We start from the raw sequence: 27,828 nt of genomic DNA, 5'->3' as shown, positions 1-27,828 counted from the left end.
AGAAGACAGATTGGCTGCATCTGTGACAACCCACATCTTAGAGTTAAATGCTTGTCAATGGGACCCCAAACAGATGATTGCTTGTGCATTTGATGGAGCTGCAAACTTCTCTGGAAGATATGGTGGAGCACAAGCTTTGCTCAGAGAAAAGTGTAACCCTAGTCTCTCCTATACATGCTGCAGAGGCCATCTACTCCAACTAGTGCTTGTATGAGCTGCAGACTCTTCAAAAGACATTTAAAAAGCTATACATTTATGTCTTCATTATATTCTTTTTTCCACAAGAGTCCAAAAAGACTATCTTGGAAAATACAGAAGATACACTGGGGCTGAAGTTCAAATTAGTCCAACCTGGGAAAACCCTCTGGCTTTCTCATGAGTGATCCTTGGCTGTTGTCTTAAAATTACTCCAGCCATCATTACTGGCTTTGGAAAGTTATCTACCAAGATGGGATGGATCTAAGTAGTGAGGCTGGTGGATTACTTTTGCTACTACATTCAGAGAAGACTATTGCCATTCTCTCTCTTGTAAGTCTACTGTTGAAACCACTTGGGTCATTAAACAATGCCATCCAGGCATCTGCTACAACAGTAGCAGACCTTTGTCCAGCAATAGAAGCTACATTTGGATCAATCAGAGAGCTATCCATTGAAAAAGTACTGGAAGAAGCAAAGACTTCAATCCAGAAGTTGACTGATGAAGGCATTTATATTAAATCCTTAAGTGAAGAGGACAAGAAGTGTTTGTTAACACAACTGAAAAAGTACACAGACTTGATTTCTTAAAAATCTACAACAGCAACTTCTAGATTCTACTCAACCTCTACGTAGCTTTTACAGATCCCTGTCTTATAAAACACCGACAGTTGAGTGGAGTGAGGCACTACCAGCAATGTGGCTGCCATGTGCTCAGGACAGAATAGAGAATTTGAACACAGAGTGGCATATCATACGACGAATGAATGAAGATTTGACTTCAATTTATTTTTTATCATCACTAGTGGCTTGACCCGATCTTTATGCTATGTTTCCTAGGCTGAAAGAAGTAGGAATTCATCTCTTGCTACTCCCAGTCACAACAGCTACAGCTGAGCATTCTTCTTCATCATTGAATAGAATTTTGTGTTTTGAAAGAAGTCGCCTCCTGTCTGATCATGTGAATGAACTAATGAGCCTATCAGTTGAAGGAATGGAAGTACCAGACACACAAGAAGCCACCAAAGATGAATGCATTGCATTCAAGAAGTTCATTAACAGAGTTGTGCAAAATTATAACAAGAAACCAAGAAGGCTGTAGATGTAGTGCTTTATAGAAGGCTTGAGTAGCCAACTTTAATTTGTGTGATGATTTTAAAATCTAATAAAATGGTCATGAAACATTTTTCAGTTTTTACTATGGTGCCATACAGCCCATCTTCATGCGTATCGGCCCTGCCCCCCCCCCCGTAAATTTGAACACCCCACCCATTTCAATTCCTGGGGAAAACACTGCTTTGGAGGACGGGGGCGAGAGGAACTAACCCCACCTATTCCTTGAACTCAGGAGTGCAAAAACTGCAACTGTGGTTGGTCTTTATATAAAGCCTAAAAAAGGAAGTTTCTTATATTCTTCCTGCCCCCTCCCCATCCCACGCCTGTTTGCACCTGAGCAGGGCTAGTCACAATATGGCCTCCAAATAATATTTTAAGGTGCACTGAAAAGATGTTGCCTGCCAAGACCAGTCATGGCTTTTTCTCTTGCAAGAGCTGGTGACAACAATATAACTTTGCTTTTGATAGTCAAAATTTGTTTGGTGTTAGTTGTGAACAAAGAGTACTGCGCATTTACATTCAGTGTCTCAAATATCTGAGTCATATTACACATATATACGTCACAGACATTCATGTCTAAGGTGATGCAGTCAAAACATCTTTAAGCATCAATTAATTTGACATGGAATTAACTCTATTGCACATTTAAGTGGTAAAATAACTTGGTATTCAGCTTTGTGAGATATGGTATAATCACTGAGATATATACATAAGAGCTGCCATATTGGGTCAGACCAACGGTCTATCTAACCCAGTGTCCTGTCTCTGACAGTGCCCTATACCCAAGCTTCAAAGGAAGTGTACTGAACAGGGTAGTTGGAACGATCTATCCCTGTCTTCCCCTGCCAGCTTCTGGCAGTTAAAGGTTTAGGGTTGCTCTGAACATGGGGTTGCATCTCTGACCATCTTGGCTAATAGCCAGTGATGGACCTATCCATCCTTTTGCAGGCATTCTTTAAAGAGGAACGCATGGAAATTGTTTTTACAAAAGTTTCTCAACTGTAGCAACAGGTACTGAACATTAGGCAATAGACAGATGAACAGAAGCAAAACACCAAAACTATGTTGTAAATCTCAGTCTTTCCTCTGCACTTGCAACTTGAAGCCCCAAGAAATATACTGGGCCTGATTCTTCTAAGTTATCATTCTGTAAATCAGGAGTAGTATCTCTGAAGTCAGTGCAGTTACTTTGATGTAAAACCAGTGTAAAGTGCGCTTGATCATCATCTCACTGTCCTTTGCTCTGAAAGGACATCTTACCATATCTGACATGCTCTTACCATTCTTTAAATGTGTCAATAAAATAGTGGACAAAAGAGAAGCAGCTGACATTTATTTGAACTTTCAAAAAGTACTTCACAAGAGACTACTTTTCTCTCACTTTCAAGAGACAGTAAGTACTGTCATGGATCAGAAATTGACTAGGACAGAAAACAAAGAATAGGAATAAACAGTCAATTTTCATCCCAGAAAAAGGTTAATAATGGGGAGCCACAAGGTTCCATACAAAGTTAAGTTGTGTTCAACATATGTATTATCTGGAGGTGAGCAATAAGGTGGTAGAATTTTCAGGTGACACAATTATTTAGGTTCCTCAAGACTAGAGAAGACTAAGGAAACCTGGAGGGATCTAAGCAAGCTAGTTGAATGGAAGATGAAGTCCAGTGTTGACAAATGCAAAATAATGCACCCAGGAAGGAATAAAAACCAGTTACTTACCTCTTGTAACTGTTGTTCTTCGAGATGTGTTGCTCATGTCCATGCCAATAGGTGCGTGCATGCACCGCACGCACAATCGCCGGAAACTTTTCCCTAGCAGTACCCGTCAGGTAGGCTGTGGAGATCCCTAGAGTGGCGCCTTCATGGCGGTGTATATATGTCCCTGCCAACCCACCACTTGCTCAATTCCTTCTTGCCGGAATACTCCGACAGTGGGGAGGCGGGCGGGATTTGGAATGGACATAAGCAACACATCTCGAAGAACAACAATTACGAGAGGTAAGTAACTGTTTTTTCTTCTTCGAGTGATTGCTCATGTGCATTCCAATAGGTGACATCTAAGAAGTTACCTCAGGGGAGGGGTCGGAGTTCACCTAATTGCTGAGTGCAGGACTGCCCTACCAAACCCAACATCATCCCTCCCCTGCTGGGTAATGGCATAGTAGGAAGTGAAGATGTGGACTGAAGACCAGGTTGCCACCTTGCAGATATCCTGAATAGGGACCTGCATCAGGAAAGCTGTGGACGCCGCTTGCGCTCTGGTAGAGTGCGACTTTAGCCAGGTCATAGCAAGTCCTGTTGCAGGACGTGATCCATCACGAGATGCGCTGTGATGAGATCGGGAGCCCCCTCATTCTTTCTGCAATAGCAATAAAGAGCTGCGGTGACTTACGAATCAGCTTTGTATGTTCAATGTAAAAAGCTATGGCCTTTCTAACATCCAAGGAATGGAACATGCGCTCCCTGTTAGTGGCATGGGGTTTAGGGAAGAACACAGGTGAAAATATGTCCTGGTTCACATGAAACTGGGAGACAACCTTAAGCAGGAATGCAGGGTTGGGGCATAGCTGCACCTTGTCTTTATAAAATACTGTGCAAGGTTGTTCGGAGGTCAGTGCTCTGAGTTCGGATACCCTTCTAGCAGAGGATATAGCCACCAGGAGGCCCTTAAGAAACCTGCTCATCATGAGATTGCCAAACACTGATCCCCCCGCCGTTCCTGGGTGGAAGGCCAAAATGGCTGCAAGGTGTACCCTTAGGGATGATATTGCTAACACTTGGTGCTTGAGATCTAAAAGCTAGTCCAAAATAAGGGGAATTGGGGCTGATTGTGGCTTAGTTCCCCTTTGTCGAGACCAAATGGAGAAATGCTTCCACTTAGCCAGGTACGTGGCTCGAGTGGAGGGTTCCTACTCCCCAACAGGACCTCCCTAACCGAGTGCGAGCACTGAAGCTCAAGAGGGTTCAGCCATGGAGCTTCCACGCCATAAGGTGGAGTGACTCCAGGGTGGGGTGCTGTAGACGGCCATGGTCCTGTGAGATTAGGTTGGACAGAGGAAGTGCTACTAGTCTGTCCACTGAGAGGTTCAGTAACAGTGCTGAACCAGTGCTGGCGGGGCCACGCTGGCACTATGAGGATTAAGGAAGCCCTGTCCTGACAAGTCTTGAGGAGCACCCTGTGTATGAGGGGGAATGACGGAAATGCGTACAGCAGGTGACCCATCCATGACAAGTGAAAGGCATCCACAGTGGAGCCTGGGCTGTGGTTCAGGAAAGAGCAGAATCTCTGGCACTTCCTGTTGCTCTGCGTCATGAACAGGTCCATGTGGGGAGAGCCCCACCCCTGGAAAAGTGAGTGAGCGATGTCCGGTCAGAGGGACCATTCGTGTCCATGGAACGAGCAACTGAGGCTGTCTGCCAGCTCGTTCTGCACCCCCAGAAGGTGCAATGCCTGCAGGTATATGGAGCGGGTGATACAAAAGTCCCCACAGCTTGAGGGCTTCCCGACAGAGGGGAGAGGAATGAGCGCCACCCTGTTTATTTATATAGAACATCGCTGCAGTATTGTCCATGAGCACTGATATGCACATGCCCTGAAGACGGGTCTGAAACGCTTGGCATGCTAGGCGAACCGCCCTCAGTTCCCTCACATTGATGTGCAGCGATAGCTCTGCATGGGACCAGAGACCCTGGGTTCTGACATTGTCCAGATGCGCTCCCCAACCGAGCGCCGAGGCGTCTGTGACAAGGGAAAGCATGGGCTGGGGTTTTGCGAAGGGTACTCCCGCACACACCAGCTGTGGTTGCAGCCACCGTTAGAGAGAGTGAAGAATTTGTGGTGGGAGGGTCACTATTGAGTCCAATGGGTCGCTGCCCAGTCTGTGCACTTGTGCTAACCATGTCTGGAGGGGCCGAAGGCGCAGCCTGGCATGCTGTACCACGTATGTACATGCCGTCATGTGCCCCAGTAGTCTCATACAATTTCTGGCCGTAGTTGTGGGGAAGCAGAGGAGGGTCTGGATAATGTCCATGAACGCTTTGAAACGCAGTTCCGGAAGGAACCCCCTCGCGTGCGTGGAGTCCAAGAGAGCACCAATGAACTCTATTCTTTGTGTGGGGGGTCAGTGTGGACTTGGGCTTGTTCAATACAAGTCCCAACCTGAGAAACATAGCCCGGGCCAAGGATACGTGCTCCACCACCTCTGCTTGCGACCCAGCCTTGATGAGCCAGTTGTCCAAATACAGGAACACCTGCACCTGGCACCTGCAGAGGAAGGCCGCCACTACTGCCATACACTTGGTGAACACCCAGGGGCCCACTGAAAGGCCAAATGGGAGCACCCTGAACTGGTAGTGCTGGCCACTGACCACGAATCTGAGAAAGTGACTGTGGGCTGGAATAATAGCAATGTGAAAATAGGCGTCCTTCAAGTCGAGGGTGGCATACCAGTCTCCCGGATCCAGGGAGGGAATGATGGCAGTCAGAGAGACCATGCGAAACTTCACCTTTTTTATGTATGTGTTGAGGTCTCATAGGTCCAGGATAGGCCAAAGCCCGCCCTTGGCCTTGGGGATGAGGAAATAGTGGGAGTAGAACCCCTTGCTCCTGAATTCCTGAGGAACCTTCTCTATTGCCCCTAGAACTAGGAGCGATGTACCTCTTGTAAAAGGAGTTGCTTGTGAGAGGGGTCCCTGAAGAGGGACGGGGAAGGGGGGTGGGAGGGAACAGAATTGGATAGAATATCCCACCCCCACCATGCTGAGGACCCAGCGGTCTGACATGATCTGAGACTAAGTATGGTAGAAGCGGGAGAGTCGATTCACAAAGGGGGGGAAGGATCCAAGAAGGCAACTGGTGCGCCGTCCTCATGCGCATCTTCAAAAGTTGGGCTTGGGGCCGGGGGGCTGTTTGGTTGAACCCTGGCCTTGGCCCAAGGAGGATTGCGGTGGGCACCTCCTGTTATTTCTGCCCCTCCTCCTAGGAGGATCCCGCCTAGGGGGCCCTGGGTAGAAATGGGATGGGGGCTGAGGTCTAAAGGGCTTTCTCTGAAGCGTTGGGGTGTGTAGCCCCAGAGACTTCAGAGTGGCCCGCGAGTCCTTCAGGCTATGCAAGCGCTTGTCCGTATTTTGAGCAAACAGGCCCTCACAGTCGAAGGGGAGATCCTGTATTGTGTTTTGGACCTCAGGTGGGATCCCTGAAACCTGACGCCACGCACTGCGCCTCATAGTGATGGCAGTGGCCATGGTTCTAGGCGCAGAGTCCACTGCGTCCAGGGCTGCCTGAAGGGCGGTCCTAGAGACAACTCTACCTTCCTCAAGGAGTGCACTGAACTCTCTGCGAGAATCAGCCAGGATTAACTCCTGGAACTTAGCCAACGAGCTCCAGGAATTAAAAACGTATCAGCTAAGCACTGCCTGCTGATTCACTACCCAAAGCTGGAGCCCCGCAGTCGAATAGACTTTACAGCCAAAGAGATCCTGCTTCTTGGCGTCACATGACTTAGGTGCGGGCCCTGGTTGACCCTGACACTCCTTGTGGTTTCCCGCATCAACCACCAGAGTCCCCAATTGGGGGTGGGTAAACAGGTGCTCACAGCCCTTTTGCAGCACGAAGTAGAGTCTCTCGACTCCTTTAGCCATTGGTGGTATAGAGGCTGGGGTTTGCCAGAGCACCTTCGTGATGTTCTGAATTGCCCTAATTAGGGGCAAAGCTACTCTGGAAGGACCCTCAGGGGCGAGGATGCACACCATCGGATCTGAGTCCTCCATAACCTCCTCTGCCTGGAGATTGAGGTTAACTGCTACTCTCCTAAGCAGGTCCTGGTGGCCTTTGGTATCCATTGGTGGTAGAGTGGTGGAGGTGCTCACCACCACCTTGTCCGGCGAAGAGGAGGAAGAGATTCCTGGGACAGGGTCTTCCTGCCCCTCGGGTTCTCTGGAGGCCGGGTCAGGTACCTCAGAGCACTCCAGTACCATAGGTTCAGGTGCCACTGACGTCGGTGGAGGAGGGGCCATGCTTGTCTGTGGCCACTCAACAGCCCTTTACCATAAAGGATCCTCAGGGGCCCTAGGGGTGTAGCGTGCCATCAACCTCGCTGGAGGGACATGGGGGGCCGATACCAGCCTCGATCCCTGACCTTGAGCCTGGTGGTAGGCCCAGGGCATCCAAAAAGGCCATTGCACTGGGCCCTGCCACTGGGGTGGCCAAGTGACAACTGGTGCCATTTGTTCCGCTGGCCTACGGTGCCGGGATCGGTGCTGGGATTGGGAACAGTAGTGGCTGCGTCGGGATACAGACAATTCTGCGTCTGACTCTGAGTATTCTGTACCCAACCATGGGGGAGCAGAGCCCGACAGTGCTGGGGAGATGGAGATCAGCGCCGCAACATCATAGGCTTCCCCTGATGATGACTCAACAGCAGTGCCGGTGCCGCCGACGGTGCCTCCATCACCATCGGTGCCGTGACTGGTGTTGTAATCGCCCGCGGTGCCAGGCACGACGCCACAGTCGGTGCTGTCACCGGTGCTACTGGCGGTGCCTGAGTTTGTGAGGCCGGGCCCCGCACCTGCGGGGCCGGGTACTGCACTGTCATATCAATGAGGTCTTGAGCCACCTCATATGTGTCCAGAGTGGAGGGGAGGTCAAGCTCTTCCTCCAAATCATCACGGGTAGGAGATTCCGTTTTTGCCGGACTCAATGGCTCTGCAACTGGGGCTGGAGTCAACGGTGACGGTTCTTGGTGACCAGACCGAGGGTGTCCCACCGGAGGACGCACCCCACTGGAATCCCCCCTCGGCTTCCTGACGGGGAATGTCCCTTGTCTGGTTTCTTTTTCTTATGCGGCACTGGGGACTGTGAATGGTGCCGCCACAAGGCACTAGCTCTGCGGGCCGGGAAGCGGTGCCGCTGCTCCCTGGCAGAGTCCTTCCTCAGTGCCGGGACATCCCACACCGAGGCCAGTGCGCTGCGCACCAAGGATGCTGGTGTCTGCTCAGGCTGTGGCTAAAGGGCGACTCCATCAAAAGGAGCTTCAGGCGATAGTCCCGCTCCCTCTTAGTCCTGGGTCTGACTAAGGCACTTATCTGTCTGATGGCCCTCCCCAAGGCACTTGAGACAGGCGGCGTGCAGATCACTTGTTGGCATAGGTTTTGCACACCTCTCGCACGCTTTAAACCCCTGCGACCAAGGCATGTCCCAGCGCTGGGGAGAGTAGAATGGGGGGAAACCTCCCGAAGTAAACTAAACTAATCTGCAACTATTAACAACTAACTGTTTACACAGAAACAAGGGAACCGCTAGGTAAGGCACTTGCAAAAGCAAGAGACAAAGCTGTTCCAAATGCTGTCATTGGTGGTAAGAAGGAACTGAGCAGGCGGCGGGTCATCAGGGACATATATACACCGCCATGAAGGCGTCACTCTAGGGGTCTCCACAACCGACTTGATGGGTACTGCTAGGGAAAAGCTTCTAGCGATCGTACACACCTATTGGAATGCACGTGAGCAATCACTTGACGAAGAACTTAACCTACTCATACACCTAACTAGGTTCTTTCTTAACTGTAACCACTTAAAAGAGGTGTCACCATTGCGAGCAGCCCCAAGTCATTTTGAAATATCACTTTATTAAATGTGTGGCAGCAGCAGTGATCAAAAAAGCAAAGTGTTAAGACTTATAAAGAATTGAATAAAGCGTAATACTGAAAACACTACACTGTCATTATCTAAATCAATGGTATGTAATTATGTGGAATAGTTTCAATTTGGGTCACCCTATTGCAAAGGGGTTCAGGGATAGGTATTCTCAATTATGTAAGAGGCTTGGAAAAACTCTCATATGAGGAGAAAGTGAAAAGATTGGGATTATTTGCAACAGAGGAAATGAATGAAGTTATGATAAAAAATAAGGGTATGGTGAACGTAGATTAGGCACTGATATTTGCCCATTCTCCTACTACAAGTATAAGAAGACATTCAATGAAACTGAATGGAACACATTTAAAACTGAAAAAGGAAATACTTTTTCATGTGATACACAACTAGCCTGCGGAATTCAGTACTACAAAATATGACTGAGGCCAAGAGTTTAGCAGGATTCAGAAAAGCATTGTTTTAGAAGGATTACAAGAACATCTAAAATTATGATTGTAAGGATTTTTAAAAAAAAAATTGGCATAGCTAGAAACTCTTTTGCTTCAGGACATAAACCAACCTCTATCTACTGGGGGGTTAGAAATGGAATTACTGGGTCCCACATTTTCTAAGTGCCTTCTGCAAGGTTCTTGAATCTTCTTCTGAAATACCAGCTGTTAGCTACTTGTCTGATCCAGCATGACAATTCCATTGTTCCTATGCTGGAGAAATAAGAGCTACTGTGGAACGCGGCCAGACATAGAGCCATGTTATGGAAGTTAAACAAGCATTTCGTTGAATATATTGTGCAGTTTTGCAAAATGTTAAAGATTCTTTTATTTCAATGATTATTTAGAATACCTACAATCTGCAAAACCACACAATGTACTACAAAAGCAGTACCTACCTGACTCCCCTTTAAGCCACAGGCAGCTCTATGCTCAGGGGAGATTTTGTGATAACTTATAGCATAATGGATGTTGATGTGTCACGTCAGAGTAGGTGCTGGCAACTGGACATGTTACTGGATCTAAGGAGAAGAAGCAAATTATTTTTCAACAATGTGTTAAATCTCCCTCTTAGCCTGGCTATGTGGGCATTGACCATGTATTGCTACAGCTGAGGAAAGTTTTTTTTAAAGCCAATTTACTGTTCACCTCTAAATACTATGACTAAGCTGAACAGATACCAACTGGAAGACATAAAGGCTTTTTCCCTGCTCTGATTGCCAGTTCCAGACTGTTCCAACAAATAAATGTTAACCATGGTATTCATTATGCAAAATAGAATTTGCAACCTGCTTGTATAAATGTAAGATTCTTATACAAGCAAAAAAGAACCCAACATTTTTGTGAGCTCAACAGATGTTTTGGAAATACATGTGTAAGTTCTTGTATTTCTAATGGAAAATATGAATAAACATTCAGAGAACCCACTTTCTCAGATTCATAACAACAGTCACAATGTTTCATATGCATGATTTCCTATGTAGAGAATGTACAACACACATGTTGCTAACTTAATGACCAAATAGATTACCTCTGACATTTGGCAAGCAAATGTATTTTTAAACACAAGTTTCTTCTGTATTTTAAATTATAGGCTATATCTTTGTCTAGAAGCAAGCACAGTTATGTCAATGCAGACTCTGGCTTTGATGCCTGTACATTTTGATTAAACATGAAAACGCAGGGTGCTTCTAGTTAATAATGGGCACCCTATCTTTTGTCCCCCACAGATTTATTATGCAGAGCACTGCTAGCTTTGCTTATGTATACCTTATTAGCCCTGTAGTGACAAATTATGTCTTCCTTTGTTCCTTACCTTCAAGCTAGAACACTGATGTAATTTGGACATTCTGGAGCTATTTCTGTTCTGCTACAGCCTTTTTATACTGTTCTGGTGGAGTAAAAAAGACTTAAGGTATCAGAACCAGCCCTTAGTGAATACCTTTGGTATAACAGCCAGTGCAGCATAGAGCTGCAAAAGGGGCTGGTTATTCTGAGCTCTGGAATGGCTCAAAGTCCACTGCAGTTGAGCATAAGTTAGAACAGTCCTGAAGTCAGACCAAAACAGTCAGGGAGGTCTAAAGGTGTCAGTTATGTTTGCTCCCTCACATTCATGCACCAAACATACCTCAGACAGAACAGAGAATCAGCCCTTTTTGTTTGCTGAAATGCATTGGTTCGTGAAGCAATCTTTGAAAATTTCTGCTACCCCATAAGCCAAGTCTGCACTACAAGTCTTCGGAAGCTGTGTGGTGCCTACAGGGAACTTTACTGTGATCTCTGGTATCTACAAGGACATCAGATAAGAACTACAACAAATGTCAGAGGTTGAGTTTTATTTTGGTACCATGAAGTACGTTTAATGTCCTTAATTTGAAAATGAATACCTCACATTTACCTCAGCATGTATGTAGCTGTAGAAGAATAAAATCGTATGACAAAATTCTGCTCCCCTCACACTCTTAATTTTACCATAGGGAATCTGATTTCAAATTGCTAGATAGCTAACTAATATTCATCTATCTAAGGCTCAAACAATAGAAGTGGCCACAAAGACAATGGCAAAGCTAAGAGTAGAATCTTCAACTTTTGCTACTTTGGTATAATAACTGACAGCCATTAATGTTATAATATTCATCAGAAAAAATGAAATATGTTCTCTATTGACAATATAGAAACATGAAAATTGTCACCTCACAACTGAAACCAGTGCTAATGTGAAATGTTTTCTGCAAGCAGTTAGCCTGGCACTAGTGTGGTTTTGTCCAGTTAGTGACTACTACTATGCTAAAATAAAATCATAAAGAGACTCTCTTCCCACTCAGAAGATTTAAGTGTTCTATTTGCTGGAATGATAGAATCTCACTTATTTCAAACCTAGATTATTAGGTTCTAGTTGGTGGTTTGTTTGTTTTTGTTTTCTTTAAATGTAGAGATAATGCTCACTTAGTATTATTGGGTTGAATGCTCTAGATACTAGTTCAGATCCTCTGGAGATGTCCTTCTTTAGCACCACAGTTCAATCTGCCTGGGCACTAGCAGGAAGGAATTAAGAGTTCAGGAGAAACAGTCTTGCTGCTGTCAGTTTGTGTCACAGGGCCCTGGGCAGCTTGGAGAAGTAGCTGCAGAAAAAGCCATGCTCAGCCTCTGCATCACCAGGATGGAGCATGCTCAGTTGCTCCATGGAGGATGCCACATGCACAGTCCAGTCAGTAGGTAGGAGCTGTGTTGGGATGGAATAGGGTTATTGAAGGTACACCCTTCAGCAAATAAAGCTGACAGCCTCTAACAAACGTCTATGGAGCATATGTGAACTGTGGTCTTTTTTGCAGAGGTTTATAACTTGACCAAACCTGAATAGATTTTCATGGAAATAACAAGAGGCATCCCTAAAATCAGAATGAAGCCCCTGTCAAACTTCAAGTCTTTCCTTCAAAGCATACAGATGCTAGAGCTCATCAGTGAAATGGTCGGAAATAGCTCAACCATTTTTGCTGACCCAGCATGGGAAACCATATGATTAACATTTGACAAAACTATAAGCAACTGAAAATAGGACCTTACAATGGAAAGTGTTAGGCAGCCTTATTTATACATATACATCAATACCAGCACCGCCTAGGCTACTTTGTACTCATTTAGCATTTTTCATCTATAGATCTCAAAGCACTTTGCAAATGTTGACAAGTGTCACTATTCCCATTTTACAGATAAGGAAAGTGAGATGCAGAGGTTAAGCAATTTACCCAAGGTCACCTGGCAAATAAATCAAAGCCTGTCTACCTGTTTCCACCCTAATTGAACTGGCGCGTTAGCACTGACCCCCCCACTTGGTAAGGCAACTCTCATCTTTTCATGTGCTGTGTATTTATACCTGCCTCTGTATTTTCCACTCCATGCATCTGATGAAGAGGATTTAGCCCACAAAATCTTATGCCCAAATAAATTTGTTAGTCTCTAAGTTGCCACAAGAACTCCTCGTTGTTTTTTCTGTTTATCAATGTTACTATTTTCTGTGCTATCTAAGTGATTTCCAGGCAAATTAGAACTGTGCAGCAAGTTGTTATAAGTTGACTTCATGAATCTTCTGTACTTCTGCCATATTTTGGTAAAGGAGGTTCTCCTTTAAATATATGGGTGGCATTCTTCACTGTGTTATAGCCACTTTGCACCATGGCCTTAAAATTGTCAAAGATAGCTGTTAAGGTCTTCTCTTGTGGCAGTCGATATCTCAGAGAAAAGCTTTAAAATGTGTGCCAACTGTGACTTACCCCTTTTGCCTGACTTAGGAGGAGGGAAGTATGATTGAACAGCACATGCCAGTAGTGAAAGCTAGAGTAGCCTCCCAGCTGCTCTAGTTTCTGCCAGGGCTGGGCAGCTCAGAATCAGGGATTATAACTATCTCCCTGGGGCTGCTGCTCTCTTCTACAACTGTATACAGATGGATTAGAGGACAATAATGACCTACATGTATAAAGGTTCCCCCCCCTCCCCCACTCCCTTCCCTATTTCATTATAGGTGATGTTTTTGCAGTGTGGTCTGAAAATGGTCAGACTCTGCATAAGCCAGACATTCTCCAAAAGGTTGTTCCAACTGATGGAGGTTCAGCTAGTGAAAACTTGTTTCTAGTACTCTCACTTCATTTTACTATGCATGGGCTTTGTGAGCTGCTTTCCCCTAGAGGAGTCCAGGTGTCTTAGTGTATCAAAGAATTTGAAGAGCAACTAGCTAAAGACAAACTCTTTTTTTGCTGTTAGTTTATGTACATCAGAAGCAGGATGCCTGCCAAACGGTCAGTAGGGCCACTGGACAATTGAGGTACTAAAGGAGCACTCAAGGAAGACAAGGCTGTTGTGCAGAAGCTAAATAATTCTTTGCATCAGTCTTCATTGTGGAGGATGTGAGGGAGATTCCCACACCTGAGCCATTCTCTTTAGGAAATAAATCTGAGGAACTGTCCTAGACTGAGGTGTCAGAGGAGCAGTTCTGAAGGAACTCTGGGGTGAATACCATCTGGTCCTATGACTTATTACCATTAAATTTATCAGTTTAGCACACTTACCCAGCTGGAACAATCAGCAGACTATTGAGTATAAGAGGAAATGGCAGCACCACCACTAATGTTCTATGTAGGGCTTGGGCTGGTAGATGTGCTTTAAAGTAGTACCTCAGCAAATCTATTGGATCAGGCCCCACAGGTGGGAAGACCCTTCTTTGTGAATCCTGTCAGTGTTTAGCTGTGAGTTAGGTGTCAAGCTGCTTGGCAGTATCAGCAGTGAGGCAGCTGAGTACATGTCCACCAGCAGAAATTTAGGTGCCATGGGGACTTTCAGTGGAAACTTAAGTACCTAGGGAATTTAGAACCTATAGGGTTAAGCAGTGCTATGCAGAGGTTTTGTGAATGCCCGTGGCACCAAAATGTTGGGTGTAGGTACCTATAGGGTCCACTGCGATTTTGAATATAAGCTCCACGCAGAAATCTCACAAATCTTTCACATCTCCACCAAAGATGTAGCTCCAAACCCTTAAAGAATCAATAGCATCAATTCATCTGCATATGTACTGACAATGCTGGCACATATCTAAATGCCCCTTTTGCTGCACTTATTGCTGCTTGCAGCACAATGGAGATTAATTCATTACTTTAGTATTTTCTATTTGTAAATTATATTTGTACATGGATACTGTAGAACACTAAGTCATCACTTTTGAGGATGAGTCATATATGCCAAACACATCAACAGAACTAAACATGTGCTTAAGTGCTCTCTTGGCCAGAGACCTAAATCCTTGTAACAAGTAAAGAGTCATGCACACCTATAACATTATATAAATGTCAGTCATGTGGACATGATCCAGCTCCCATTAAAGTCAATGGGAGCCTTTCCACTACTTTCTGTATGAATTGGATAGAACCCTTATGCACAACTATGGTATGATAAAGAAGATGAATTGGAAAATGAATTATATGATCATAATGGACAGAGGAAACTAACAACTGAAACTGCTGCACAACAGTTTGACAAAACTAGAAAAATAACCGTTATAGTTTCACTATATTATTAAAGTCTAAACAGGAAAAAACTGATTTTACATGCCGATTGGATATCAATATTCTCAAGATTGGATGAGTCATTTGGGTTACTTTGTCAGCTGGGTATACTCATTTAAGGTGGCTTCTGTTTCATCTCTTTGCTATTAAAATGATCCATAACATGAACTTCAAAGCAGAATAGTATACCATCTTTAAAATCTGATCTAAATTCTTCATAACAAATATTTTAGGATTCCAAGCAGATCCGTGATAAGGACTATATTTTGGGAAGAGGTTAATAACTTAGGGGCAAGCTGTGATTCTTCTATTGCAGGCCATATTGGCACTGGTAGTGAGGCATGCTACCACCTGATTTCAGAGGGACTGTTGCTTCCCTGAAAAGGGTAGTGTACGCTCAGTTTTGCTGGTCTGTGTGGAAGTGGTGCTTCCTGCCCACTTTTGGAATCTAGTGCTGCTGGAGGCATTAAGACTCCCATGGTTCCCCACCCTGAGCACACGGATTATGATGGATTGTATCTACCCTTGGAAGAAGGACATAAGGAGAGGAAAACCTTGTGCCCTCTACTCACTTAGCACACCTGAACAGGGACAGGTACCATCTAACTCTTAACATTCTGAAAGCATAAAAGCACATGAAACTAAGTGCCTCTTCCCAAGTTTCATTTGTAACAAGTTGATATTGTACCTAATTCCTGCTCTTTTTTTTACCATTTTGGTAAGAGTCCCCTATTAAACTATGAGGACCAAATTCTGCCCCCAGAGCTGTAGCGGTATATGTGTGTGTAACACTTTAAAGTCAGTGTAGCTGAATATGTATATTTGAAAGAAGAACTTTTACCTCAGAGTTTTACCAAACTATTAGTTCATTTGATTTGGAGTAATTTCTTAACTTTTCTGTGCCTTAGTTCACCTGTATGTTAAATGGATATATTAATACTTGTTTGTTCTTCAGAGGTGTTTGGAGGATTACTGGTTTGCTGTGAAATCATAGGATAAAAGGCATCAATATAAGTGAAATATTATTGAAACAATGAAAATTTCCTTTGTTGCAAGCTGCAGCAGTAATATTGACTTTTGTGTGACTGATCTGCCCTTGAGAACATTCTCTGAAACATGGCAGGTATGGGATGAGAAGAGGGCATGGAGATGACTGAAAGAACTGTTCCATTCTGGGTAACTTTCTTTTAAAAGTGACTTGGAAAGCTAAATTGGAAACTGACTAAAGGACCAGATCATTGCTGCTCAGGTAGGTCACATTCCTGGCAAAACAATGAAGACACTGAACTTGATTTTCTAAAGGAAGTCAGTTATGGCAAGGTTATTGTATATGAATCTGTGGAAAGATCACTAACAGGATTCATGTCAATCCACTGAAGGGAAAAACTTACAGTGCTATCTGAATTGCTTGATAAACTGGGCCCATTCAGCCAAATGCGAAGTTATACATTTAGGAACAAGGAATGCAGGCCATAACCACAGAATGTGTGACTGTATACTAGAAAGCAGTGACTCTGAAAAGGATTTAGGGGTCACAGTGGACAAGCAACTGAATATAAGCTCCCATTGTGATTCTGTGACAAAAAGGGCTAATATGCTCCTTAGATGTAAGGAGGAATAGGGAGATGTTTTTTACCTTTGTATACTGCATTGGTAAGACCAGTACTGGAATACTGTGTACAGTTCAGTTTTTTAGCACTCTTAAAAAATTAAACACCAGAAGTGCAGAAAACAGCCAAGAACAATTCAAGGGTTAGATACAATGCCTTACAATAAAAAGAACGAGGAGTACTTGTGGCACCTTAGAGACTAACACGTTTATTTGAACATAAGCTTTTAAAAGAAAGCATGAAAAAACCCCTAAGCTTATTTCTACCACCTTAGGTTAAAACTTCCCCAAGGCACAAATTCTTTTCCCTTGGAGGGCACACTGCCACCATCAAGTGATTTAACAAAAAATCAGGGAAAGGACCACTTGGAGTTCCTATTCTTCCAAATATCCCCCCAAGCCCTTACACCCCCTTTCCTGGGGAGGCTTGAGAATAATATCCTAACCAATTGGTTACAAAGTGATCACAGACCCAAACCCCTGGGTCTTAGGACAATAGAGAAATCAGTCAGGTTCTTAACAGAAGGATTTTATTTTTTTAAAAAATGTAAAAATCACCTCTGTAAAATCAGGATGGAAAATAACTTTACAGGGTGTCATAACCATAGGGGGTAGCCTAAATTCCTCCTTACCTGTAAGGGGTTAAGAAGCTCAAGTAACCTGGTTGGTACCTGACCAAAGGAACCAATGGGGACAAAAGATACTTTCAGATCTGGGTGGGGAGAGGTTTTGTTCTGGGTTTTTGTTTTCTGTGGCCGTTCGCTCTTGGGACTAATAGGGACCAAACATCAATCCATGTTCTCCAAATCTTTCTGAACAAGTCTCTCATTTCAAACTTATAAGTAACAGCCAGGCAAGGCATATTAGTTTATCTTTGTTTTCTCAACTTGTGAATTTTCCCTTTGCTAGAGGGAGGTTTATCCCTGTTTTGTTGTAACTTTGAAACTAAGGCTAGAGGGGGTTCCTCTGTGCTCTTTGAATTTTCTGCTACTCTGTAAGGTTAACTATCAGCCTAAGTTTACAGAGGTGATTCTTTTACCTTTTCTCTTTAAATAAAATCCTTCTTTTTAAGAACCTGACTGATTTTTCCATTGTTCTAAGACCCAGGAGTTTGGGTCTGTAGTCCCTTTGTAACCAATTGGTGAGGATATATGCTCAAACCTTCCCCAGGAAAGGGGGTGTAGGCTTGGGGGAATATTTTGAGGGAATAGGACTCCAAGTGGTCCTTTCCCTGATTGTTTGTTAAATCACTTGGTGGTGGCAGCGATCCCAAGGCAAGAAAAGAATCTGTGCCTTGGGAAGTTTTAACCTAAGCTTTTAAGAATAAGTTTAGGGGGTCTTTCATGTGGGTTCCTACATCTGTACCCCAGAATTCAGAGTGGGAAAGGAATCCTGACACAGGGTAACAAAAGATTCAAAAACACAGAGGATTCCCCCCTAGGCAAAACTTTAAAAGCTCAAATAAATTTGTTAGTCTCTAAGGTGCCACAAGTACTCTTCGTTCTTTTTGCTGATACGGACTAACACGGCTACCACTCTGAATGCCTTACAATGTGAGACTTAGGTATGTCTGCACTGCAATTGGGAGATGTGACTGCAGAATGTGTAGACATACTTGAGCTAGCTAGATTAAATACCAGTGATGCCACAGCAGCATGGGTGGCAGCCACTCAAGTATGTACCTAGGGTCCTAAGCAGGTGGGGCTAGCCCATGCAGCCACCTGTGCTGCTGTGGCCTCACTGCTATTGTTATGTGAGCTAGCTTTGATCTCACCAGATCAAATCTACTAAGGTGCATCTAAAAGTGCTGCAGCCATATCTGCTGATTGCAGCTTAGACACACCCTTAAAGAGTTCTATCAATTTAGCTCATCAAAATGATTGAGAGGTGACTGTTCACAATGTATAAGTAGCATGTGGAGAAAATGCTGGGTTCTAAACAGCTCTATAGTTTCATAGGGAAAGGCATAACAAGAACCAATGGATGGAAGCTGAAACCAGACAAAGCCAAATTAGACACACATTTGAACAATGAGGGTGATTACCCACTGGAATAAACTATCAAGAGAAGTGGTGGAATCTCCATCTTTTGATGTCTTCAAATAAAGATTGGATGCCTTTCTGGAAGATATGCTTTAGACAAACACATGCTGTGCTTTTAGTCAGACACAATCTAGTGGGCTCCCCTCAACCATTGTGTTGAACCTAAAACAGCCATACTGGGTCAGACCAAAGGTCTATCTAGCCCAGTATCCTGTCTTCTGACAATGGCCAATGCCATGTGCCCCAGAGGAAATTAATAGAACAGGTAATCATAAAGTGATCCAGCCACTTAGCTGTCCATATGAGATAATGTGGTAAGTGCCACAAAGATGTCCCGGCTCCACTTGCCCCAGTGACCCCATCCCATTTCCTGATCTCCCTCATGACCTCTCATCCCCTCCCTTACTCTTCTCCTTAATTTCTTACTCTCCTCTGGCAACACAAGCATGCTTTAGTCTTTCTCATCTTAAAAACACCCTAACCTTGACCTACTTGCCTCTTCAACTACTGCCCCTTCTCCCTTTCATCTCTAAGATCACTGAGCATACTGTTTACAGTCAGGTTTCAGAGTAACAGCCGTGTTAGTCTGTATTCGCAAAAAGAAAAGGAGTACTTGTGGCACCTTAGAGACTAATTTTTTTGAGCATAAGCAACTTATTTGAGCATAAGCTTTCGTGAGCTACAGCTCACTTCATCGAATGCATGCTGTGGAAAGTGTAGAAGATCTTATTATATACACACAAAAAGCATGAAAAAATACCTCCTCCCACCCCACTCTTCTGCTGGTAATAGCTGGGTGGATTGAGGGAACCATACCACACAGACTATGCTGACAGCTTGTGCCACACGCTCTCAAAGAAACTGCGGAATCACCTGATCAACATCCTCTACAGCAAACAGGGAAAGATTAAGAATGAGCTCTCAAAAATGGATACTCTCATAAAAAACCAACCTTCCACACAAACTTCCTCGTGGCTGGACTTTACTAAAACTAGACAAGCCATTTATAACACACACTTTGCTTCTCTACAAAAGAAAAAGGACACTAAACTTTCTAAATTACTACATGCCACAAGGGGCTAAAACAATGGTTCCCTCAACTCACCCAGCAATATTGTTAACCTATCCAACTATACTCTCAGCCCAGCAGAAGCAGCTGTCCTATCTCGGGGCCTCTCCTTCTGCCCCTCCACCCCCACGAACATAATACAGTTCTGTGGTGACCTGGAATCCTATTGTCGACGTCTCCGACTCAAGGAATATTTCCAACATACCTCTGAACAACATACTAATCCACAGAGACCTCCCTACCAACACTACAAAAAGAAGGATTCTAGGTGGACTCCTCCTGAAGGTCGAAACAGCAGACTGGACTTCTACATAGAGTGCTTCCGCCGACATGCACGGGCTGAAATTGTGGAAAAGCAGCATCACTTGCCCCATAACCTCAGCCGTGCGGAACACAATGCCATCCACAGCCTCAGAAACAACTCTGACATCATAATCAAAAAGGCTGACAAAGGAGGTGCTGTCCTCAACATGAATAGGTCGGAATATGAACAAGAGGCTGCTCGGCAGCTCTCCAACATCACTTTCTACAAGCCATTACCCTCTGATCCCACTGAGGGTTACCAAAAGCAACTACAGCATTTGCTCAAGAAACTCCCTGAAAAAGCACAAGATCAAATCCACACAGACACACCCCTGGAACCCCGACCTGGGATATTCTATCTACTACCCAAGATCCATAAACCTGGAAATCCTGGGCGCCCCATCATCTCAGGCATTGGCACCTTGACAGCAGGATTGTCTGGCTATGTAGACTCCCTCCTCAGGCCCTACGCTACCAGCACTCCCAGCTACCTTCGAGACACCACTGACTTCCTGAGGAAACTACAATCCATCGGTGATCTTCCTGATAACACCATCCTGGCCACTATGGATGTAGAAGCCCTCTACACCAACATTCCACACAAAGATGGACTACAAGCCGTCAAGAACACTATCCCCGATAATGTCACAGCTAACCTGGTGGCTGAACTTTGTGACTTTGTCCTTACCCATAACTATTTTACATTTGGGGACAATGTATATCTTCAGATCAGCGGCACTGCTATGGGTATCTGCATGGCCCCACAGTATGCCAACATTTTTATGGCTGATTTAGAACAACGCTTCCTCAGCTCTCGTCCCCTAACGCCCCTACTCTACTTGCACTATACTGATAACATCTTCATCATCTGGACCCATGGAAAAGAAGCCCTTGAGGAATTCCACCATGATTTCAACAATTTCCATCCCACCATCAACCTCAGCCTGGTCCAGTCCACACAAGAGATCCACTTCCTGGACACTACAGTGCTAATAAACGATGGTCACATAAACACCACCCTATACCGGAAACCTACCGACCACTATTCCTACCTACATGCCTCCAGCTTTCACCCTGACCACACCACACGATCCATTGTCTCTGTCTGAGGGGTTGGAGCAAATGCGGTTGTATCGCAGAGCTTGGCTGTAGACAAACACCTACAAGATCTTTATCAAGCATTCTTACAACTACAATACCCACCTGCGGAAGTGAAGAAACAGATTGATAGAGCCAGAAGAGTTTCCAGAAGTCACCTACTACAGGACAGGCCTAACGAAGAAAATAACAGAACGCCACTAGCCGTCACCTTCAGCCCGCAACTAAAACCCCTCCAACGCATTATTAAGGATCTACAACCTATCCTGAAGGATGACCCAACACTCTCACAAATCTTGGGAGACAGGCCAGTCCTTGCCTACAGACAGCCCCCCAACCTGAAGCAAATACTCACCAGCAACCACATACCACACAACAGAACCACTGACCCAGGAACCTATCCTTGCAACAAAGCCTGTTGCCAACTGTGCCCACATATCTATTCAGGGGACACCATCACAGGGCCTAATAACATCAGCCACACTATCAGAGGCTCGTTCACCTGCACATCCACCAATGTGATATATGCCATCATGTGCCAGCAATGCCCCTGTGCCATGTACATTGGTCAAACTGGACAGTCTCTACGTAAAAAAGTAAATGGACACAAATCAGATGTCAAGAATTATAACATTCATAAACCAGTCGGAGAACACTTCAGTCTCTCTGGTCACGCGATTACAGACATGAAAGTCGCTATTTTACAACAAAAAACTTCAAATCCAGACTCCAGCGAGAAACTGCTGAATTGGAATTCATTTGAAAATTGGATACAATTAACTTAGGCTTGAATAGAGACTGGGAGTGGCTTAGTCATTATGCAAGGTAGCCTATTTCCCCTTGTTTTTTCCTACCTGCCCCCCCACCTCAGACGTTCTTGTTAAACCCTGGATTTGTGCTGGAAATGGCCCACCTTGATTATCATACACAATGTAAGGAGAGTGGTCACTTTGGATAAGCTATTACCAGCAGGAGAGTGAGTCTGTGTGTGTGTGTGGCGGGGTGGGGGGTGAGAAAACCTGGATTTGTGCTGGAAATGGCCCACCTTGATTATCATACACATTGTAAGGAGAGTGGTCACTTTAGATAAGCTATTGCCAGCAGGAGAGTGAGTTTGTGTGGAGGGGGGGGTGAGAAAACCTGGATTTGTGCTGGAAATGGCCCAACTTGATTATCATACACATTGTAAGGAGAGTGATCACTTTAGATTAGCTATTACCAGCAGGAGAGTGGGGTGGGAGGAGGTATTTTTTCATGCTTTTTGTGTGTATATAATAAGATTTTCTACACTTTCCACAGCATGCATCCGATGAAGTGAGCTGTAGCTCACGAAAGCTTATGCTCAAATAAATTGGTTAGTCTCTAAGGTGCCACAAGTACTCCTTTTCTGTTTACAGTCACTATCTAGAGTTCCCCTTCTCCAGTTTCATTTTAGACCAGTTGTTCTGGTACTAAGGGTGCTGGGCATGATGCTACTGCACCCCCTCGTTTGAAGTAGTAATAACAAACACCAAATATGTGGTTTCCATCTGCAGCACCCTTTGCCTTTCCAATCTGTCTTCTGCCCCTTGCACTCCGCTCCCTTGCTCTCTACAAAGTCTCTGACTTCTTCCTAGCCAAAGTTCAGAATCAGTACTCTATTCTCCTCCTCCTCCTCGTCCTCTCCTTTTAACACTGTCAACCATATTCTTATTGAAATCTTGCCTACCTTTGGCTTCCATGTCTCTGTCCTTTTTCTATGTTCTCCTCCTACCTATTTAATCTCTTCTTCTGCCTGTCCTTTGGAGAATTCTCTGCCTTCCAATTTTTTTGTGAGGGGTTCCATAGGGCTCTGTCCTAGGTCTCCTGCTGCTCTCCCTCTATAGCTTATCTCTGGTAATTTCATCTGAAGACATAAATTCAGCTACCATCCCTATGCTGACCACTCACAATCTACCTTTCTGCTCCAGACCTATTGTCTTCTGAACTAAAATGTTGGCATGTCTCTCTGACATCACCTCATGGATGTCTAATCATCAGCTCAAGCTCAACATGGCTAAAACAGAGTACTTAATCTCTCTCTTTCTTCTCCCAACCACCCACACCAACCTCTTTTGAATATCACCACCATCCTGGCTGTCACTCAGGCATGTAACCTGGGAATCTTCTTCAACTCAGATCTATCTTTATGTCCTCACATTCAGGCTATGTCTAAAATATCTTGCTGGTTCTTTCTGCATAACATTTAAGATGTTTTCCTCAACTTAACATTAAATCAGCTTCTAAATTAATTCACCACTAGGACTCCTCTTTCTTGAAAACTAACTAATTATAAAGTTAACTGACTAATATTTCTTGCATTTCCATCCACAAATGAGAATTCTATGATCATATATAATAGTTTAAAATATAAAACATTTTAGAAAAAGTAGCCTGTTATTCTCTTTTATAGCCCCAAAGCAACATACGAACTAGGGGAAGATAGGCATTCCTCCATCTAATTGCCTGCAGGGCCCAATCCAGTAAGTATGCCCATGGCTTGCCTATCAGATCAGGCCCCTATAGAGAAGCTTACAGAAAATGCAAGACAGGAGACCCTCCCTCATAATGTTTATCCCAGTGGTTAGGGTACTCACCTGACATGTAGGAGATGCCTAGTTCAAGTTTCCCCTCTACCTGAGTGGGAAGAAGGGATTTAAACTGATACCCACTGCTTCTCAGGTAGGTGCTCTAGACTCTGGGCTATGGGATATTCTGATATGGGGCTCCCTTAATATCTCCTATTGAAGCTGTTCCACTCTGGATGATTTTTAAAGTCATTGGAGCAGGAGGACTAGATCCTGGGTCTCCCACATCCATGCTATAACTACCAGGCTACAGAGTCATTCTCATGCATTTATCGACACCCACACCCCCGCTCCACTGGATAAAAATGAAAATCATTGGAGCGGAGACAAAGCAAGCATCAGAATTGGGACAAATTCTTCCCTGCTGTAATAAGGAGCAATTCCACTGACTTTAACATTTACTATTAGAGTTATGCTTGTTTACATCTGGCTCACTGAAAGGACAGGATGCTGGGGAAAAATGCACAACTTGCATCTCTCCAGTTAATTTGTAATCTACGTCTCCCACTGACAGCAAACCAGTTGGCTAATCTTAAAAGTAAATATGAATTTTCTCAGTTTGTAATTACGCTTTCGTGCCTAATCCTGTCAACGTGTTGCATATTTCCAGGAGTGGGCCCCTTGATGGTAGTTAGCTGGCATATGGTTAGGTGTGCACCAAGACAAAATATACTGAAAAAGAGGTTACCAACATAAATATTGTTCCCTGAATCTACTGCCTCCATAGAGGCCCACTTTGAGATTACATGCCATGCAGCAAAAGAAACCATACAAAGCAGATGGATGCTAGGAGAAATGTTCTCATGGCTGGCTGTTTCAACATTCTGGAACTAAGGGTTACAAAAAACCCAACTCGTAATTTTTCCTCTCTAATTCTGGGCACATCCTGTAAATCTCTGAAGTCGAAGGGGAAAGGGAGGATTGGTGTGGCTCTGTAGAGGCAATACATTTGAGAACAAAAGTTATGTGGGTAAATAAGCCATCTTTCTGTCTCATGATACTATCTACCCAGATCCCATCTGCGAGAGATTAGATAGTAGTGACACTTCTCAGAAGGTGGGCTGAAGAATAGTGCTAATTGACGTATGACTGAAATACACCTCTCCCAAATGAAGTATCTCATCTGAACTGGACTCAATATTGAAAATAACCTTTTGTAAAGGTATTAATCAAATTTCAGATTGTTGAAATCTGCAAAGATGCAATCAGCACATGACTAAGAAGACACTGGAGAATATGCTACCTCTTTGGTAGGAGGGCATTGGCTCCTGGTTCTACAGGAACTTCAAGGAGTGTTTAGCCTGTCTGAAATATGGACCCAAAGGATAAGATTGGCTTAGATCCAAGGAGGCTTGATCATTTCTGAATCCATAATGGTAGGGCATAAGTGGAGCCAATCTTTGTCTTTACCAGATCCAGAGAACTAATGCAAATTACTGGTAACAGGTTAACCCTAACACTTCCTGTATGTTGCTGAAGAAGATGGATCAAGGGTGCACCCCGAGTCCTTAGAGGACCTGGCTGCTCTGCGTACAGGCAAGGGATCCAAACAGCTCTTGTCAGGGTAGAGGCAAGAATTTTTTCTGTAAGTAGTCTTAGGCCAGAAGAGCCTCCCCCTACCAAATGACTGGATCCTACTCTGATGTGTACTCTTCCCCAATGACTAAGCACATTGAAATGGAGTCCAATGCCTCACAACAGGGTATGCAATCTCACAGAGGTGATCTGTTGAGACAATGTCAAGGAGGAGAATAAACCAATATTTTATAAAATCTGCCCGTGTGCTATAAATTAACATTTGCAAGTTTCTGAAGTATAGACACTAAGTAACATTTTTGGTCTGTAAGTATGTAAAAATGTTACCTGGCAAGGTTTTTTCATTTTAATTGCTATAACATGGTATCTGTAACAGCAGAGCTCACAGGTCCATGACCCTCTTTCACTGATCCACTTTAAGAGGCACAATTGATGTGTGTACCGTACTGACCCATCACATCGGCAAGGATTTAACAATTCACCCTGAAACAAGACAAAAATAAATGTCAGGGGGATTTATTTTGTTTTCTTATACAATATTTCATGTTATCTGTTCTGGACCAATGAGTTTGTTTTAGTCACTATCCTACACTTTTATATTTTTGGCTAGAATAAAACTCAAAAGTTAGAGCTCTTTTAAAGATATCATTTCCACCTTAAATATTCTACCACATTACAAAGAACAGGTAACTCATTGCATGTGTAATTATTATGCCAATGGTCACCTTATTATCTCTTTCGAGTAACTTTTAGATGGATGGTTAGATGTAGAGAAAACACAGAAGTACAAAAATAATTCTTAATCATGGATAAGAAAGAAATGTATGACATCATAGTGAACTGCATGCTTACAGTAGCATTTGTACTGTATGCAATTACACTGTAAAAATTCTCTACAAAATGAACACTTTAAAAAAAATCTAAATATGTCTTTCCTATCAGAATTACATCCTATAACAAATACATGAATGACTTTGTGGTTGGCTGAAGCGTTCTTATTTCTGTGATGCTACTTCAAAAATGTAATAGTTCTACCTCACATACTGACAATTGTCCTCACCTGTGTTCTAAAACAAAACACAAAGCTAGTAGACTCATATATTAAAGTCTAACTGGACAATACCAATAATATCTTTCTTTTTTCCATTTTCTTGCTTTTTAATAGAGAAAATAAAGTACAACAAACCAACTCCCCCGTTTATGTCATAATGGCCCAGAGAGGGAGCTTGCCCGACTGAGCTGACAGATGTGGAGTAAAATGCTCGTGGAAGTGTCCGGCTCCGATATTATGATAATGACCAATCATGAAATCTTTCCCTAGATTTTCTTCATAAAAGTATTGGGAAACTAGTAAGGGTTAATTAAAATGTAGACGACAGGACGCTTGGAGAATGTGGGTTTTCCCTTGAAGTCTTTGAGGGGAGAGGCTGCATCCTAAGCAAATAGACCAATAATTCCCTGCCTTTCTAGACTGGCAGCGCAGGCTGGCAAAGCTCTTCACAGAGGCGTGTGGCAATCCCCCGCTCTTGTGCCCATTGTACAGGCCCGCGATTGCATTTGCCCCCAGCCATTGCTGAGTTACGAGCCACCCCAGGGCGGCCTCACGAAACTGAACCTGCTCGACTCGGCCACTTCGGGGCTCGTTTTCCAGCCAGTGGCGGCGACAGTCGAAGCGCGGGGTCCGGCTCAGAGCCCTGTCCAGGGTGCTGACCGCGGCGGGCTGGCACCAGCAGCCTCCAGCAACCTGCCCCGGCCCGCGCGCGCCAGGGAGAGAGGCAGGCGGCGCAGGTGCGGTGTCTGTCTGGCCGGAGGGGCTGGGTCCGTCTGTCTGTCCGTCCCTCGCCCCCCCCCCGCCCCGCCGGGCTGCGGGGGAGGCGGGGTCCGTCTGTCCGGCCGGCTCTCACCTGCTCGGCGCCCTGGAAGCAGATCTTGCAGATGGGGCCGGCGCCGCCGGGGTTGCTGTCGCTGCCGCTGTCGCTGCCGCACACGGAGCGGGTCTCGGGTTTGTCGCCGCCCACGGCCCCCGCCTCCCCCCGGGCTCTCTCCGAGCCGCCCCTTCTCCCCCCGGAGGGGCCCGGGGGCGTCCCGCCGGAGCCGCTGCTCTGCCCCGCCCCGGTGGGGTCGTCGGCCGCCGGCTCCGCCTGGGGCTGCAGCCGCCGCAGCCCCGCGCTCTCCTCCGCGCCCGGCAGCTCCAGCGGGGCGGCGGCGGCGGCGGCGGGGTCTCGCTGCGGCTCGCCGGGGCCGGGGATGCTGCTCGCCCCGCCGCAGCTCATCCCCCGCGCCGGCCCGGCCCTCCCGCCCTGGACACCCGCTGGCCCGAGCCGGACCCGGGGGCGGGGACCCCGCTCTGCGCCCTCAGAGCAGCCGGGAAGGTGACCGGGGCGGGGGCGGCGGGTCCGGGACGGGGGGGGGGCGGGGCGCGGGTCCCGCTGTCCGGGCGGCTCGCGCCGGTCCGGCTCCAGACGCAAACAGCCGCCTCCGAACGGAGCCAGCCAGCGAGCGAGCGAGAGCGAGAGACCGTTACCCGGCGCGAGCCGGGCGGGGCAGCGAGCGCGAGACAG

General features: G+C 45.2%; 1 protein-coding gene across 1 annotated transcript in view; it reads right to left on the bottom strand.

Moving 5' to 3' along the window:
* The window catches only part of MARCHF11 (membrane associated ring-CH-type finger 11), a 104,001-nt gene that overhangs the window by 21,441 nt on the left and 54,732 nt on the right, over positions 1 to 27,828 (bottom strand). The window contains 3 exon segments of the mRNA XM_043538828.1: positions 25,595 to 25,750; positions 27,172 to 27,282; positions 27,285 to 27,322. Coding sequence (XP_043394763.1) covers positions 25,595 to 25,750; positions 27,172 to 27,282; positions 27,285 to 27,322 — 305 coding nt within the window.

This window comes from Chelonia mydas, chromosome 2 (assembly GCF_015237465.2).
Source record: "Chelonia mydas isolate rCheMyd1 chromosome 2, rCheMyd1.pri.v2, whole genome shotgun sequence".
Lineage (NCBI taxonomy): Eukaryota > Metazoa > Chordata > Testudines > Cheloniidae > Chelonia > Chelonia mydas.
Note: the sequence above shows the minus strand (reverse complement) of the source record. Positions and strands in the feature narration are given on the sequence as shown.